The sequence below is a fragment of the Vidua chalybeata genome, chromosome 2, assembly GCF_026979565.1.
Source record: "Vidua chalybeata isolate OUT-0048 chromosome 2, bVidCha1 merged haplotype, whole genome shotgun sequence".
Classification (NCBI taxonomy): domain Eukaryota; kingdom Metazoa; phylum Chordata; class Aves; order Passeriformes; family Viduidae; genus Vidua; species Vidua chalybeata.
In genome coordinates this window covers 66,821,367-66,838,293 of record NC_071531.1, presented here as the reverse complement: position 1 = coordinate 66,838,293, position 16,927 = coordinate 66,821,367, and the positions used below count along the sequence as shown (strand labels likewise).

At 38.0% G+C, this 16,927-nt stretch overlaps 1 protein-coding gene across 2 annotated transcripts in view; it reads left to right on the top strand.

Moving 5' to 3' along the window:
• NME7 (NME/NM23 family member 7) overlaps nucleotides 1-16,927 on the top strand; it is a 90,498-nt gene that overhangs the window by 47,791 nt on the left and 25,780 nt on the right. For both annotated transcript variants that reach the window (XM_053934818.1, XM_053934820.1), the window contains exons 8-10: nucleotides 3,255-3,319; nucleotides 4,127-4,195; nucleotides 7,851-7,952. In XM_053934818.1, the coding sequence (XP_053790793.1) occupies nucleotides 3,255-3,319; nucleotides 4,127-4,195; nucleotides 7,851-7,952 (236 nt within the window). The remainder of the gene's footprint in view (nucleotides 1-3,254; nucleotides 3,320-4,126; nucleotides 4,196-7,850; nucleotides 7,953-16,927) is intronic.

Genomic DNA, 16,927 nt, shown 5'->3' with positions numbered 1-16,927 from the left:
GTCATGTAATATTAATGTAACTGAGGAAGTCTTGGTACTTTATCATTTTACCTGATTAAAATATATTGGAAAATTTTCTCTGTCTATACTGTAAAATTACTATGTCCTGTATTAGGTATGTAGTAATGTAATGCTGCCCAGCAGACATAAAATCTGTGCCTGTGCTCCCTGTCTTTCACTCTTTTTGCTTGGATTAAATTCCCTCAGTTGCATTTAGTAATGCTTGGGATTCTTTTGTGCTTTGAGACTGAAAATTGGTCCTAACTGGTGCCTAATCTGTGGCTTTGATTTGTGTTCTTATTGTAATCACATTTTAAACATCCACTGACCCTTTTTGAAGGGTCCTTAGAAAGTTGTTTTTTCACTACAGATTTGGATTTTAAAGTGGAAAAGAACTGTTGAAAGCTGCTGAAATGACACACTAATTAGTTCATGTTTTCCTGAGCCTTATCTGCCCCCAAAGAAGAGGATACGTCCCAGTTCAGTCACGCAACTGGCTGAAGGCCTCAGACAGATCCCATACTGAGCCTTGAGCTTGCACTCTTCTGTTGCTTGGGGATTGCCTTTGTGCTTTTTGTTTCTATTTTGGTTCAGGTAGAATTTGAAAGGAAAGTGTCCCTAGGAGAAATGATACATGGATTTCCTAAAATGGGACAAAGGAGGGCAAGTCACTGGAACTGTGGATCTGCACCACCACTGGCAGCTTGCTTATGCTCCTCTGCCTCAATTCCCACATCTTGGAAGTGGAGCTAGCATCCTGCTTTGCAAACAGAAATTAAACCTCATGGCCCTTCTTCCTCAAGGCACTTTGAATTTTGTGGGTCTGAATAAATCTGTCTGAATAAATCCTTTGGTTAAGCCTTTTGGGCATTGCAGACATGGGCAATCTGTCTGGAGCAACAAAGTGCTCTGCTGCTCTGATGAGTGAGAGTGAACTCTCACTCATATACATATATATATACAGTGTAGAGGAAAATTTTGATAGATTTATCACAGTTATTAAAGCAACCTTGAATTAAATACCTTTATGCAAAATACCTTCCTACTTTCATTTCTATCATTAAAGGAGACTTATCTCCTCTCTACAGAAGTGACTTCAGTAGAGAAACAGACCAGAAAGCTGAATAGAGTCCCCCTTTGCTTCTCTAAAACATGGATTTTCCTTGTAGGTTGTAAAACTGCGGCAGACAAAAGTTCTGTAAAATGCAGATCTCCATAATCCCCATAATTTGATGTATTTTAATTAGATGCTTGCTGGCTGAGAGTGCCTCTGCAAGTAGCCCATTGTTGACAGATAAAGTGTAAAATGGACGTCTGTCAGGCAAAGCAGCTGTCCCTTATCTTTCTCATAGCTTTTTCCCTGCAAGTGGCAGTGGCCATTTATCTACCAGTGCCCTTTCTTCATCTTGGCTGGTTTCTGGTGAAGCAGTTGACCAGAGTGTTGCCTTTGAAGACTGAGAATGAGGAAATGTTTATGCTGTGTCACATATTTAATTAGTTAATTAATTAAATTAATTAATTTATTTATTAATTCAATTTATGTATTCATTTCCTGAATGATTCCCAGCCAGTCACTTGATCTATTTACAGACTGCCTATTCATCTCTGAAAACAAGGCTCTTTGCCTCAGTGGAACCTGTGTGGAAACATCTGAGCTGCTCAGCCTTTCCAGCAGGGTGGACAAAAAGAAACCAGAGCTCTGGGTTCTGTCTCTGATGTGCTCTTGCATTTCCTGGGCAAACCTGTCCAAGTCCCTTCATTTTGCTGTTGCAATTATTTATTTTTTTATCTTAAAAAAAGGTGATTTTTTTCCCTCTGGGTTCACAGGAATATTAAATACTAATAAATATTTAATAAATATTAAATATAAAAACATGGTGGAACATGTTTTTATATACTGTATAGTGGGACAGGAATTGTATTTGCCTCTGCTTGTTTTTATGTTCTATAAACACAAAGAGCTGCATGGACTGAGTATGCACTGAAATCTCAGGTATTCCCTTCAGTAGTTGGAAGATTTTTGGAAGAAATATGCAGTATTTTGTAGAAGGAAGGCTTTTCTACACAAACCTTAGTGTGAAAATACGATAGCAAATACTTCAAAGATGAGGGTTTTTTTTTTCATTTTCATTTGTAAATACAATTTTTGAAAGCCTTTCAAACCTGTCTCATTTACTCAGAGCTTCCACTGACCTTTTAATGTGGTAGGAAGCTCCCCAGTCCTATGCCACAGGTATTAGTAGGCTGTATCTCAAGCATGCTATAACTTCCATACTAGCTTTGTTTTATTCTCATCTTCTAAATTTATGCAGTGCTAAATATCCTGCAGTTTAAAGACTACATAATAAAAGGATCTGATGACCAGAAGTCACATCCTGCTGTTGTCATTTGTTACAGGGTATTCTTCTGTGATTAATTCTTTTCTAGATAAATGTCCAGAAATTTGTAGTTTCTCACAAATTGTATTAGTGGACAGGCATTTGTGTTCTACAAAAAACAAAGATTCTGTGAAATTCACTCACACAGAGTACTGTGTTGGCTGACATAATCTTCAAAATGGTCTGATCTTATAAGCACAGGCAAATCTAAAATACACATCCAGTGGAAAATCAGTGATTCTTGTTTCCTGAAGTTCCATCTTTTGTTTTACAATGTCATTCAGTCTTTGAGGATGTGTTCTGGAGATAATAAGCAAGCAGTATCATGAGCAAGGGCATATTTGTGAGCTATACACTTTGAAGGAATTGGTTATTTTGCATAGAATATGGTAAATGGGTTTTTCCCATAGAAGACATGAACTCCTGTGCTAGTTTATTGGCAACATTTGTTACCATCCTCCATTGTTTCTGGCTTAAAGCAGGACCTACAAAAAGAAAAAGACAGCTGGTGCTCTGAATTGATGACTGATTTAGCATCAGTATTTCTAATGGGTATTCATTAAAAATATAAATCTTGGTCTTGCAGCAACTGGGTGTTTTGCAGTTGATCTGAGAAAAGCAAAGGCTTCACTAGTTACCTTTTTTGGTAGAAATGCTTTTCAACAGCTGCATGGAATTTAATTATTTGTAACCATCTACATGTAAGCTCATATAGAACATAGAGTGTGTAAACTCAGCTCTGTTCTCTGCTTCCTCTCAAGTATTACACAAACACTGTTTTTTCAGTTTGAGAATAAGCAGTATATTGGCATAATACCTTTTAGTTGTAAAATCTGCTTTTTGAAATTAAATACTGTATTTTCCATGTTTCTTCAGGGCTTTCTGGGCAGATTATAAAAGCCATCCTCAAGGAAGGATTTGAGATCTCAGCTTTGCAGATGGTAGGTTTCCTTTTGTGTGCTTTTGTGATAAACAGAAGTTAGAGTACTGCTGTATTTATGTCGTAGCTGTGTACAGATTCCTTCCTGTAGTATAAAACCCTTGTGCAAACTGTTGCTGTGTTTTGGGATGAGCATTGTCCTTGTGAAATTTGTGGTTTAGTATCTGACTGATCAGCTAATCTGTTTCTGTTTGCTTGGTGACCTTGAGCCAAGACATTTCACTTTCCTGTATCTGAGTTTCCCTATAGTTAGCAGGGGAGGTAATTATATCTGTCTCTTCAGGAGCAATTTGAGATATCTTTACAAAATGTACTAGCTAAGATTAATGAAACTGTTGTTAATATCCTTCCTTTTTTTTTTAATATATATTTAGTATATTAGAATTATAGGGAATATTTTTAAAGGTACTTAAGGGATTTTGACACCCTGAATACCCTTAGCAGTTAAAGGAATTTGGCACAGAGATTGTTCTCAAGAGTCCTGCTCTTCAGTTGTGGTGAAAGTCTCAAGAACTGACATTCTCCTGTCACTCAAATCCCTATCACTAATGAAGAATAGCTCCTTTCTTAGTGGGATCAGCCAACACTGCATTGTATACTTGTATTTGGTGTGGAAAAAGATACTGTGTGCTATGTTGCCTGTGCCATCACTGACTAAGTTGCTGACAAACTTCATATCGCAGTAGTAAAGCCATTCCTTTTACCTAGTAAAACTTAGAGGATTCTGAATGTTTGCTTGTTAAGAAGGGGTGTCTGTATATTCCTGCTGCTGTTTAATTCAGACTGAGTAATGTTTTGGTTTTCTTAGTTCAACATGGAGCGTCCAAATGTGGAAGAATTTTATGAGATTTACAAAGGTGTCGTCCCTGAATACCTGGTAAGCGTAAGTTTAACAATAATCTGATTAAAAATAAAATATGCTCAAGTGAGGAAATTACCACATTTCTTATTGCTTGGGATTGTGATGTGGTTTCTTTTATGAACCTGGTATTGAGCAGTTCTAGTCTGTCCTCAAATAAATTAATTTGTTGTGAGAATTGTGTTATGTGTGTCAAAATTGAGGAGAGCTTTTCTTGAAAATTGTTCAGCCAAGGAATTTGTAAAATATAACAGAATCATGTACCCAGCTTCCCCCAGAAAAGTTATTTTACTGATGCTGAGCTATGAGAATGTATCACACCTGCATCTTTGTTTGATTGGATATTGTAGTAGTAGCTTGGACCAAAATAAATATTTATCATTTTATTTACAATGAGGCTGCTGTGTTGGAGGCTTTCCTAATGACATCTTGAACTATTCTTTAGTTTATTCATCTGACTTCTGTAAATATTCAGAAAATTTTAGAAGTTTAAGATATGCTGTGATCCCAGTGGACATCTAAGACTCTCTACAGTATTATGCTTTGTTGTACTGTCACATAAAACTTCCTGGTTGCAGATAGAACAATGGGAATACAAGAAGATAAGCTTGTATTTCTGGATCACCTTCTCTCAGAGGATTTTGGTTCATTTTACTCATAGTAATTTTTACTTTACTATGTAATTTACTCCTAGTAACGAGTTTAGCTTCACTGCCATGCTATTATGTTGCAAATTATCCTTAATTTTTAAACGGTTACATTATTGTAAGTTTCCTACATATTTATTAATACTACTCTGAAAATGAATTTTTTATTATTTTTTCCTTCTTTATGATTGTTCAGTCTAACTTACTTCAACAGGGTTTGTAGATTTGTCTTTAAACGGGTTAGGAGTACTGTTAGTTCACTCTCAGATTGTGGAATACTCATAAGGCCTCCTCTGAACAAAATTTTTGACAAGTACCAAAGGGAGATTGGACAGTCATATTTGTGAGTATGTGGCAGAATTTAAAAATGGAAGTATCTGACCAGTATTTCAGGGCCTGAGGAGTCCTGTAGTGCTGCAAAAATCTCTGCTTTGAAAAAATGGGAAATTCTCTACCATTTTCTGCAGCTCTTGGGCTGCACGATCTCTAACCCTCTGACAAGCTGCAAATTTTAGTTATATAATTTAATTGGAGAGTTACTCAGAAGGGAAGGTGACATTTAAACAAGGTAAGTCAATAAATAAAATGCGTTGTAGCTGATGTCAAGAAAAGTGAGAATCTAGGACTCCATCCTGCAAGTTATATGTGCTGGATTGACTCAGTTGAAAAGAAATCAAATTAATATTTTCATGCACTCAATATCTGAGAAGCAGGAAAACATGGAAAAGTTAACCATGATGGTAAAGGGTTCTGGAGAAGGCACACATTGGAACAACAATGGGTATTGCTGGTGCAGTCCAAAAAGGAAAGTGTGTTACAAAATAGGATATTGGAGAAAGAATATGACCACTTCTATATGTGACTCAGAACCATCTGTTTTGATCTAAATTTTATTTATCATTTCAAAATAACTCAGCACAAAAGATACTAGCATCCAGAAATCCTTTTAAAAAACTGTAGTTCCATTTCTTCTGATTATTTCTTGTCAGTCAGATAAAGGTTTGACATTGTATATAAAGTGCTCTGTGAAAAGAGAAAGCGGTACAATTGCCCAAAATTTTAGCTTTGTTAGTATCACCTACATGGGATTTTACATGTTGTTGCTTAGTTTTTGTGCTATTTTGCTTTGTATTTCCTACTCTAGCCAGAATAGAAAATGGGAGAAAATAAGTGAGATTATTTCAGCTCAGAATCCACTTTGTTAATCAAAAATCCTTGAGCTTGTTCCACATCCAGGAATGGTTGTGGCTGACCACAAACCATACTATTTGACAAATAAACTGTTTGCCAGAGAAAATTTGATATAGCTGTACCTGGTAGCCTCACCAGACAAACCTTGCCTGCTATTTAGTCTCAGCTCTGGACTTGATGAGGCTGCGTAAGTAGATCAGGCTTGTCTGACGCAGAGCCACCTGCCTCTGTGCTGTACCTGGTGGCAGCTGGTCTTCAGGTCTCAGCTCTGTGCAGTAGTGAAGAAGTCAGGAGTAACTTTGGTCATGTTGTTCACTGTTGCTGGTGGGGTGTTTGTGCTGAGACAGAAACAATAAAAGAGGGAGGAACTGTTTACTGTTTCTTAGCAAAATGAAATATGTGGGTCAAATATGTGGGACCTGTTTTGAACAGAGGATCTGTTGGTGATAACACAGTTTTTGGAATTAAAATATTTATTTATGTTGTAGAGCATGAAGCTAGTCTGCACTCTCTTCATGTCTCTAAGGAATACTTCCACCTAAATTTCCTAGGATCCTGTTGATGATAGAGGCACTGGATAAAATTCAGAGAGGGGAGCTTAGGTACACGTTCTCAGTATGGAATCCAGTATAAGATAGCAGCTTTTGGAAGAGTGCTGCTTGACTCAGAGTCATTGTGTATTTATTTTCTGTCATAATTCATTGAAGGAAGAGAAGGACTTAGTTCTTGTTTTCTTTCTGCTCTTTCATCCACTCTGTATGCTTTGCCATGGTTCATCTTTGATCTGCCTTGGCTGGTGGGCATGATTGCAGAACCTTGCTAGTCCTTACCTGTCCTCTCTTACTTTCTGTGCATGTTTTGTCCTTTCGTTTTTCCTCATTGGTTCTGATTCCTTTAAATGTCTTGATTTGTTTAAAACTTGTCTGTCCAGATTTCTAGACAAGTATGCAATTATAAGGGCATGATTTAAAAAAGGAAGTCAGACTAGAACATCAAAATAGATTCTTTCTGCTTGTGAAACCTATACTTCTAATTAACAAATTCCAAATTGGCACTAATGCCCAGAGCTAATTTAAGCTTATGAGAACTAAGACCCATCTTCATCACCCACACAGAACTCACAATGTCTCTTTACTCTCCTGGAGACTCCAGGGAAACAGATGATTTCACTGTAACTGAGATCCTGGTATTAGTACATCACAAGAATGTTGCCAGACCCTTTCCCTAACAGGTTGTACCACAGGCACAGATTCTGTTGGCTTGCGTGTTTCAGCTTCTGTGGTAATCTGTGAGGAAAACAGAGAGAACCAAAAGCCCAGGAGACATTTTAATTCCTTAAAGCCATCAAATGGGTGTATGTTTGAAAACAGATGTAGGCTGTGCACTGTGCTTCTGGTAGGAAAGTACATTGCTGCCTGTGGAACTGGCTGAACACAGTGTGATTTTTCAGGCTTAAAACCCAGCAAAGTGCATTCCAGTGATTCAGTCTAGTTTGACAAGTTATGAGATGCTGCCATGGAATCTAGTCCAGATCAATAAGGACGTACCTACAAAAGAATTTAAAGTATTATGGATGCTGTTATATGCTATTCAGAATCCTGTTGAAGCTGAATATCCAATTTTTCTCGATTTCTACCTTCTAAACCAAGTAGCAAAATGGAAAACATTTCTTTTGTGGTGAATACTAATGGTATCTGTTTAGCGTCCTCACTTTCCTAAATGCATATTTCTTAATTGTTCATGTCCTGTAAGTTTGGGCCCTGTTTTGGGGAGAAATACAACCCTTGCTGAAACCCAAAGAGTTCAGCTGTTTTTCTGTCTTCTTTCTCTTCCAGGAGATGGTTTCAGAGTTGTGTTCAGGCCCTTGCATAGCAATGGAGATTAGACAATTTGATCCTTCAAAAGTGTTCAGAGACTTCTGTGGTCCTTCTGACCCTGTAAGTACTTTCTTGAATGATAAATAAAGCATAAAAGAATCAATGTGCTAAGTGAATTAAAATGTCAAAGTGTGGTATGGCTGCCACATGCTTGCTGCATTCATTAGAAACATGTCAGTGTTACCTTATTACAGAGGTCAAACACTGGCCTTGGTGGACCAATTTGCAAATCCTTTAGCAACCTTTCTGATCTTACCTAAACCAGATGATAAAATGTGATGACATTTATGTGAAAGGAAAGCTATCTAGGCAAAAATCTCTGTAGAAGATTCACAAATATAATAATGCAAGGCTTCAGAGCCCTGGAATGAACAGTTATTGCTTGTGGATGCTAGTGTGATCACATGTTAATTCACTGCAGTCTGTGGCATTCTCCTAGGATGAAACTGAAATAATAGGTTCCTTTGATTTTCAGAAGGAAGCAAACAAAAAAGTGTGTCAAAGTTCTCATACCTGTTTGCTTCTAGCTTTTGTTTTTCATTTCTGGAGGTGTATAATTATGTATGTGTAATAGTGTGTGCAATTTGAAGACAGGCGTAAGTACTGTCTCAAAAAGTTTACAGATTTCTGTTAAACAGTGAAGGCTGCTCTACGCACAAGAACAATGAGGTGTAAGGCAAGATGCAGGCAATGGTCAGGATTTGTATGTTTTTGTTATGGTTTAATGTTTTAGTTGCAGACTTGAGGAAAGTCACCAGTCTACTTGGAAAATAATCACACAGATGAATGTTTGAAGGGGAGAACAAGTTATTCAGGATATGTTTTTCTTCAGATCCAGAGTTTTCATTATAGAAAGAACGGGTTAAAGGCATTATCCAAACCTTTATTGCCTCTTTTGTTTGGTAACATTCAAATATTTCTCTACTGGGTTAGCATCTTCTAAACAGAGCATAAGCCATTTATCTGACTTCGTTTTAACTGTAGGTTGGGATATCAGTAGTAATGTACACAATATAGTGATTTCAGTTTTGTTTCAAATTCCATGTTTAAGGTTACTGGTCTTTAAAACATTCAAAGATGCAGTCATTTTATTTGGACCTATTGCATCCTTTCCATGTGTCTGCTTGTTTAATACCTGATACATTATAATCAATCTATGTTTTCAAACATCACAGTGGCTTTTGCTTATGAAAGACAATTGTTCCTATATAAGGGGAATTTCATTGGTTTTCCTTACTCACATGAAAAACTGTAATAACTGTACAATGTGTGTAAGCAGCAGTCAATGAGCTGAGGAACTGAGGGGTGTATAAACTGATGACTTTTCTGGGTAACAGAAGAAAACCACAAAGGAGAGAACTAATTTCCTGTCTCCCAGATCTCTTGCTCCTCAGTGACCTAGTGATGCTGTTTGTGTTTCCCTGATAATGGTTTAATGTCTGACTTGTGAAGTGAAAATGAGTACCTGTCTGCTTCTAGTGGAAGCACAGGCTGTAAGTTTTGGACACTGACTTCAGAGCAGTTTGACTAATGGTATGTTTGGAAGACGGGCAACTGTGTTAAGTTTCTGTGCACTGTTTTCTGTAAAAATTGCAAATTAATTGATTCTCCAATCACATAAAGCCTATGTACAGTAAGTACAGCTGCTCTCAAGACTAATCATTGCCTGAAATTAATCTGTCTCTTCAAATAGTGTTTGTAGCTTGTCCCCAAGAATAAAGGGGCTAAGGTATCTGGTTTTTGTCATTCCGAACTGGAATTGTCAGAGAGGCTCACACCTGTGCTTTGTGGTTACAATATTTGTCTAAAATAGGAGTAGCAGAAACCATAACAGCAGTTTCATTACTGAAAGAGGTTATATGCAAACCATGAAGATAATTTGGACTTGATTGATATTCTAGTAGTTGAGGAACATCTAAGTGTCATGCAAATAATGCATTATCATTAAGAGATCTGGATCTCTTTATAACTTGTCTGTTTATATATGGTAGATCCTGATGTGTGTGCAGTCTGTTCATAAATACAGGAGAAGACAAGTTCACTACAAAAATGGAACCATTTGGGTCACTTTGGTTCCTGTTAAAGAGTACCTTATCTGCCATTGAAATCACTGTCATTGCTTTCAAGGCAAAGTGCTATTTAAAGTGAGTAAAGGTGTTGGAATTTGACTTATATAATGAATCTTTGCCAATCACCTATACTGTTAATTATATCTTAAATACATAACAAATATAATAATTACTTTGTGGCACATCAGATATCTAAACTGGGTGTGAATGTTAACAGCCCTTTCAGTCTGCTCTTGGTTTTGCAGAATGTTTAGGGCTGAAGAAAGAATTTGAATTCTTCTATTTTGAGGATTGGACTTCAGTAAGGTAACAATTTATAACAAGTGTATAATGTAAAAATTAACTGGAACTCTGGGCTATTTTATGTAAGCGGGTAATAGTATATTAGCACTGAAGGTCAGTAAAGCTCTCTGCTAAAAATACTCTTCATTATAAACCAGCTTATAAATACTTTATTGGAACCTCCTCTGTGGTAGGGAAGACAACTAAACAAAAACCTGATTTGAGCTTGTTTGTAGTCATGTGTGAAGAGTCCTATCAGATCTGGAAAGCAGGTGGTGGGATATAGATACTTCTCTGGAAGGAGCTATGCTGAATGTGCTCACTCCCAAAATTACTGTGGTCTGATTGAAGGGCTCAGTGTGGCAGATTTCTGGCTTGTGGAACACTTGTCCCCAGTAGATAGTACATTCAGTAGGATATATGCCTTTCTGCAGATCTTGCTGCTCCTTGCATCCTTCTTGTACACCGGCACTTTCCTACTGTCTGCCTGGCTCACTGTACTCTTGGTGAGCTGTCAGCCTCTTTAATCACACGTGGCTTCAGCTCCTGGAATGCAGCTCATTCTTTTGTGTCATTGGTGGTCTCACCTCAAGCCTTTCTGTAGTCCAGTCCTGATGCTTGTTCTTGTCTTCCAGTTGCACTCTCCAGTCAGGTCCCAGGCTCCTTGTATGCCTTGCTCTTGGTGTCCCTCTGTGCCTCTTCCTCTCTGTCCTGGTTTGCCTCTGTGGCTAATATGTGGGCCTTGGAAGTGGAAGGTTCTCTCCACATCTGCTATAGTAAGCAGCTGATTACTCCTTACTTATTTTTGCAGCACCCCTATAAAAGGCCAGCAGTCATACTGATGCCCATCTTGAAAATATTTCTTTGCAATGTTAATAAGAGCTATTCAAAAAGGTCTCTGAATGTCACAGAAGACTGCAGCTTTTCAGGGGGGAGGCATCCTCAGACTCTGCTATGCACAGAAAACTATAAGGTTTGAAATACTGACATCCTATGAGCAATTGAGAACTTTTGTTCAGATATTTAAATTACAAATAAGAATTAGGTTTATGAAATTACTTCAGGTCCCACTGATTTTTGGGGTGTGTCTGAATCATTTAAGCTTTTTTTTTAAATACACATCAAGTCTTGCTATATAGGTTCTTAAATTACACATTTTTGCTGGGTGCTATTTCACTCTGTTTCTACTGGTGCAGTTGAAAAGAAAGAAAAAAAAATTGAAAGAGAAAAAAGAAAAAAGTTACATCTATGGCAAAGAGGTATCTGTTCTAGAAAGCTAGGAAAAGGACTTAAAAAGTTAATTAAATCTGATTCTTACAGAACATGTGTCTTTTGAACTTTCAGTACACACTATTACTTGGAAGTAAAAGTTACTAACTGGACCAAAGTCTGACAGAAATGAAGTTGTGTTTCTCCTTCATTGTAAAGAAATGAAAATTCTTGGAGGGGTAGGGATAAATCCAGCACAGTGTGCATTTTGAAGAAAGCTATTTTGTTTAAGTTAAGTAAGGAAGAAAAAGAAAGCAACCTATTCTGCATTGATTTGGCTTTCTTTAATATGGACCATGATGTAAAATCTGTAATGGAAAACCTGGGAACAAGGGGAAGATGGCCAGGGAATCCTGTCACCGCTTGAGTTTGCTGGCATTGATATTTCATTTCACTAATGTTTGTATATTTTTGGCCTTGGGAGCAGTTAGAGGCTTTTGTTATTTCTTAGGTCTGAAGCTACAGCTTTAGTTTTCACATCTTTGTGCAGCTTCTATATTGAGATAACTGCTTGGTACCATTTTGTCATGGAGTTGTCAAGATGATTATTTAGTATTCATAAAACACTTGAAAAATGCTGTAGAAATTAAGGTGGGTCTTTTGTTTGTTTGTTTGCTTGTTTTTTAACTTTGTTAATATGCAAATTTAAAAGTTGGTTATAATACATTATTCCAAGAGTCTGCATCAGCTACGTTCCTGGCTGACCACATAAATTTTAGTATTCCTAAGAGCTTTTACTTGGAATTGGCAGTACACTAAACATGACTCAAGTCCCTTGTGTTGTGAGATACTATTAAAGTGATGGGATGTGCTGCAATATTTCTGTGGACTGAAAGGGATTTTCATACACTTGCTTTAAATCCTAACCTGCATTCTTTTTACACTGGGGATTTGCACCTTTAAGTGTAACAGTGTATCAAGTCATTTGTACTTTGGCATGAAAGAGCTGAAAGGGAGATTAGATGGTTTAAAACAAAGCAGTGAACTGAAAGAGCTGGAGTCTGCTTTAGCTCCATTCCTGACCTCACTCTCTGACCTTGGACAAAAAGTTCAATATCTTTCTGCCTCAGTTAATCACATCAGTTAAACAGGGATAGCAGTATGAGCCAAAGAGCACTGTTGCTGTAAGATTTTTGTTTTTTAAGACCTCCTGTGAATCTATAGCACTGAAAAATAGGTGTATGTGAGGCCTAAAATGTTCATGTTCATTCCTAGAGCTACATTATCAGCACAACATTTTCATATTGCATCATATAAAGAATAGCTCAGTGGGAGATGTAAAGGAATATGAAGGCTGTTTTTGAGCTTCCAAGTACTCATTTTCTGGTAATACCTCTAAAGCTATTTCAGTGTGGATTCTCCCTATAGCTTAGTGAGCCCTGATAAGAGTATTGACAATGAAGTACACTAATGTCTTTCAAGGGAAATAAGATGGTTTTAATCTAACTCTTTAATGGAGATTTTAATATAATTGATTATCTGCTCAGATAGTCTGAGTCATGTAATAAAAATAAAAACTTTCATTCAGATGCAGACTGTTACCAGCTAAAGTAACAAACAGACCAATCAATACCAGTCACAATACCCTGCTGTTTAAGCCAGCAATGGGAAAGACATGATTGAATTGCTTAGAAGTTATTTAGGGTCAATCATCTGGCTCCGCCTTTTCAGTTTTTAATTTCTACATTAGCCTCTGCAAGTCTAATGAAAAAGTGTTCTAGACAGAGCTAAGGGCTCTTAATTGGGAGACAGGGTAGTTTTTGTCCGCAGAGGTGGATTCTTCCCTCTAGTGCAGCCCCCTTTTTCTGAGCTGGCACTGCTGATTCATAAAGCCTAAGGTATCTGTAGGTTCAGGACTTCTCCTGCCTTGTTCCATGTCACTGTCTGTGCACAGGCAGGGGATCGAGAAGAAAGGAAGTGCTGAGATAGCTGTGCTCTAATGACCCACAGCTGCAACCTGACTGCAACTAGGCAACTCCTCACCACTGTTTTAGACTGTCAGTATGTTTGTGTATGATTTGAAATTTACCTCCAACAGTATTACAGTTTCTTGCCAGAGACAAGCCTGTGTCTGTGGATGCCAAACACCACACCTGTAGCAGTGAGTTGCTTTCCCTGGTTTAAAATGCATGGAGTCTGCACTGGCTGCACCAGGAACAAAACTGATAATTATTTGTTCTTCCTCTCAAAGCTCTGTGTAGCCCTAGGAGCAGCTGAGAGCCAAGAATCCAGTAAGTAATTTTAACAGGCATGAATTCAGTGATCATAGTAAGTTCTCCTGATATCTTTTTTGCTTCTGAATATGTACTGCAGAGGTCTGGCAGGCCTTGACACCCACCCTACCCCTGCTGCCCTGTTTGCTTTGATCACATGTGTGTGTGCTTTGTAGTGGCATGCGTACACTATCTGCTTACAGTTTAGAGGTGACCAGCTTAGAGCTGTGTTTGTTGCAGACTGTCTCCTCCAAGCTACTCTTTGGGCAGGCCTTTGATGGCAAGAGGGATCCCAGGGCAATATGTCTTTGTGCAGAGATTAGAACAAAAATCAGAGCAGTAGTAGTGGAGGAGCCTTTTCCTTGCAAGTGGTTTGCTTTAGATGTGGCTTATTGTTGCTGCACAGTTGCTGTCATATGATGGCTGTTCAGTGTCATGTGGATCTGGAGCTTGTAGGCTCACTTTGATTCTTGATGGCTAGATTGAAATTTGTTGTTATTAGTGGTGACTGACAGTCTCCATCAGGAGACTAAATATTGACAGAGCCCTCAAAACCTAACTCTGCTTTAAATCCAGCGTGATTGAGGCATGTTGGCAAAGGTGCAGTTGGAAAAAAACACTTTCATCTGCCACTCCTTGTCTGCAGCTCCAGAACTACTGAACTTGAACGTGTTATCAATGCAACTGTTGCTGCCTAAACACATCCTGGATGTGAGGAGGTCACCGGACTTGAGTTCAGTGGTCCCAAATTTGAGTAATTTGGTAAAGTAGTTAATAAAAGATACTGCATTGTCTATTACCAGGCCCACTGCCACCACAGAGGCATGATAATGGAGAGTCTGCTGCTTTCATCCTCTGGAGAGAATGTGTTTGTGCTCTCTGGGAGAGGACTGAAGAGTATATTTGCATCTCATTTCCAGTTGCTGCAATGCCTTTCTTTATAATTAGTTGACTACCAAAACCTCTCTAGCCTATGTAGTATGGGATTTTTTGGAGTTTCCTCTGCTACCTGACACTATGATATTTTAGTATCCCCTGATGACAAGACATGGTTTTAACTGATTTCTGGACATTTGCAGGAAGTTAACAATATTTTATCAAAGATTCTGTATGTCCTTCTGGAAAGTAGCGTCAGCTTCAAGGTTCCCATCTGCATTTCTGTTTTTCCCTTATGTCAATCTGTCTCTGGCTTTCAAATGTTTCTTTCAGGGTACCTCTCACATCGTACCAGGCTGGAATAACTTGCCCTATTTTAGCAGTAGGACTGAAGCTTAACATGAGCCCGGAGACTGAAGGAAAGCAGGGCTATACCACAAAGCATTTCCAGCACTGGTTACTGATCTTCCTTGACTTGCTGAGCTACCATGGAGACCTCCTAGTTACTCTCCAGGATGGCTAATGTGCTAGGATATCCTGGAAATGGATGTTAGGGCCTTTCCCTGAAAAGTATCACAGGACTAGCCATTTTGGTAAGGGTTTAAGCTGCACCTAGAATATTTAATTTTTAAGAAAACTCATTTTTTTTTGTCAAGGCCTTGGTACTGTTAAGCTCTGCAGACACACGAAGACATTTAGTCTGATCTGAAATTACAAAGACTAATTGCATCTGTAGGTAGGTGGGAATGAAGACTGAAGACTTAGAAATCATAAAGGCTCCCTTTGCACTCAGACTGAGCACAAATCAAAGTAGTAGGTGTGTGTTACTAAAGTGGTTATTTTAAGCAACCGTGATGAACACAAGATTCTTATAAATGCTGTGAGTTACATAAATTTGTCTATTCAGCCTTGAGGAGGTGGGGTTTTTCTGATTGTGCAGAGTTTTGGTAATAACTGTCCATCTGCAGTTCTTGTTCTGCAAGACCTGTTTCCACTGGATTTTCCTGGGAATATCTTCTCCAAGCTTTGAATAAATGCTATGCTTCAGGGTGGTGTTACAGATTTAGGATCATACTGATCGCTCCTGTTTTATTTAAAAAGTGACCATACAAAGTTCTAGAAGTACTTGCCTAGTTTCTTTCGGCATTTGCTTGGTTTGTGTCTAAATAATACACAATCAATACATTTCAATATATCGTATCTTTGTTGTATCTCTGCTGAGGTATCTTAGATGGATTAAAGGGAGAAGTTTTGGTTCCCACTGCTGTAGAGAAAGAGGTAGGCTTCTAACATAGCCACTGATCATGTGATACCAGCCTAGTACAGACAAATGTACAACGTGATTTTTCACTGCTAGGTTGATCAAAGGTAGTTTGCAGGGTTCTCTCCAGGGCTTCTTTCTCACAGTTGCACTGGATTACAATGTGATTTACCTGGCCTGTGGGAGGGTTTTAATACTGTTTAAAAATTAGAGTATACCCCCCTCATGAAAACAGTCTTTGTCAGTAATACAAATAGCTGATCATCAGAACTTTTAGGTTGTAGTGTCTTCCTGCAGTCAGAGGATGTCTGTCTACCTTGGTGATTCCCTTTCTTTTCATTTTTTTAGTATTTTTTTCTCCCTTCTTTTTCCTTTGGACTGTTCTATTTAAGGTTCTGCTGTAGTTGCAGAGGTTCCTGAGAATAGATTAATTAATATATTCAGTCCATAAAGGTAAGAGCAAGGTAAGAGCCTCTTTGAAAATATGATGGTCTGGGTTAATTTCAGTTTATGTGGTTGATTTCTTTGCTTCCCTTGTGTTCTGTTTGGTTACAGCAGACAGCAAATCACTCTTTTACCTTGGACAGCAATGTTTTTGAATATATAAAATACCAGAAAAGAAACATTCAGAAAACCCCCCTAGCTTATATCTTTAGTTCTTCCTTGAGAAAAGGGAACAGTGTTTCCAAAAGATATGGCAAGTTCTGAGATCACTCTGTTTGGGAAAGAAAATGATACTATTATTGCACTAAACAACAATTTTCTCCTTTAGTTTCTTGGCATTCTGGTCACAGTGACCTTGTGTGTTTGTAGAATCTTTAATTTGAATAGATAAGGAGCATTTGCTTACATGCGTTCTTCGGGTTTTTGTTGACTGTAGATAGCATTGTCCTTTACTAGAATTCGTCCCAGCCTCTAGTTGGAACATATTGACTATGTTGTGCTGTTGCAAATACTTCACATTATGAGGTAATATGAGTGATATTTCATTTTTTAAAAATTAAGAAAATAATAAAGGTGGAATTTTCAAGAAAATCAAGGTAAAACATGGTAGAGCAGCAAGCA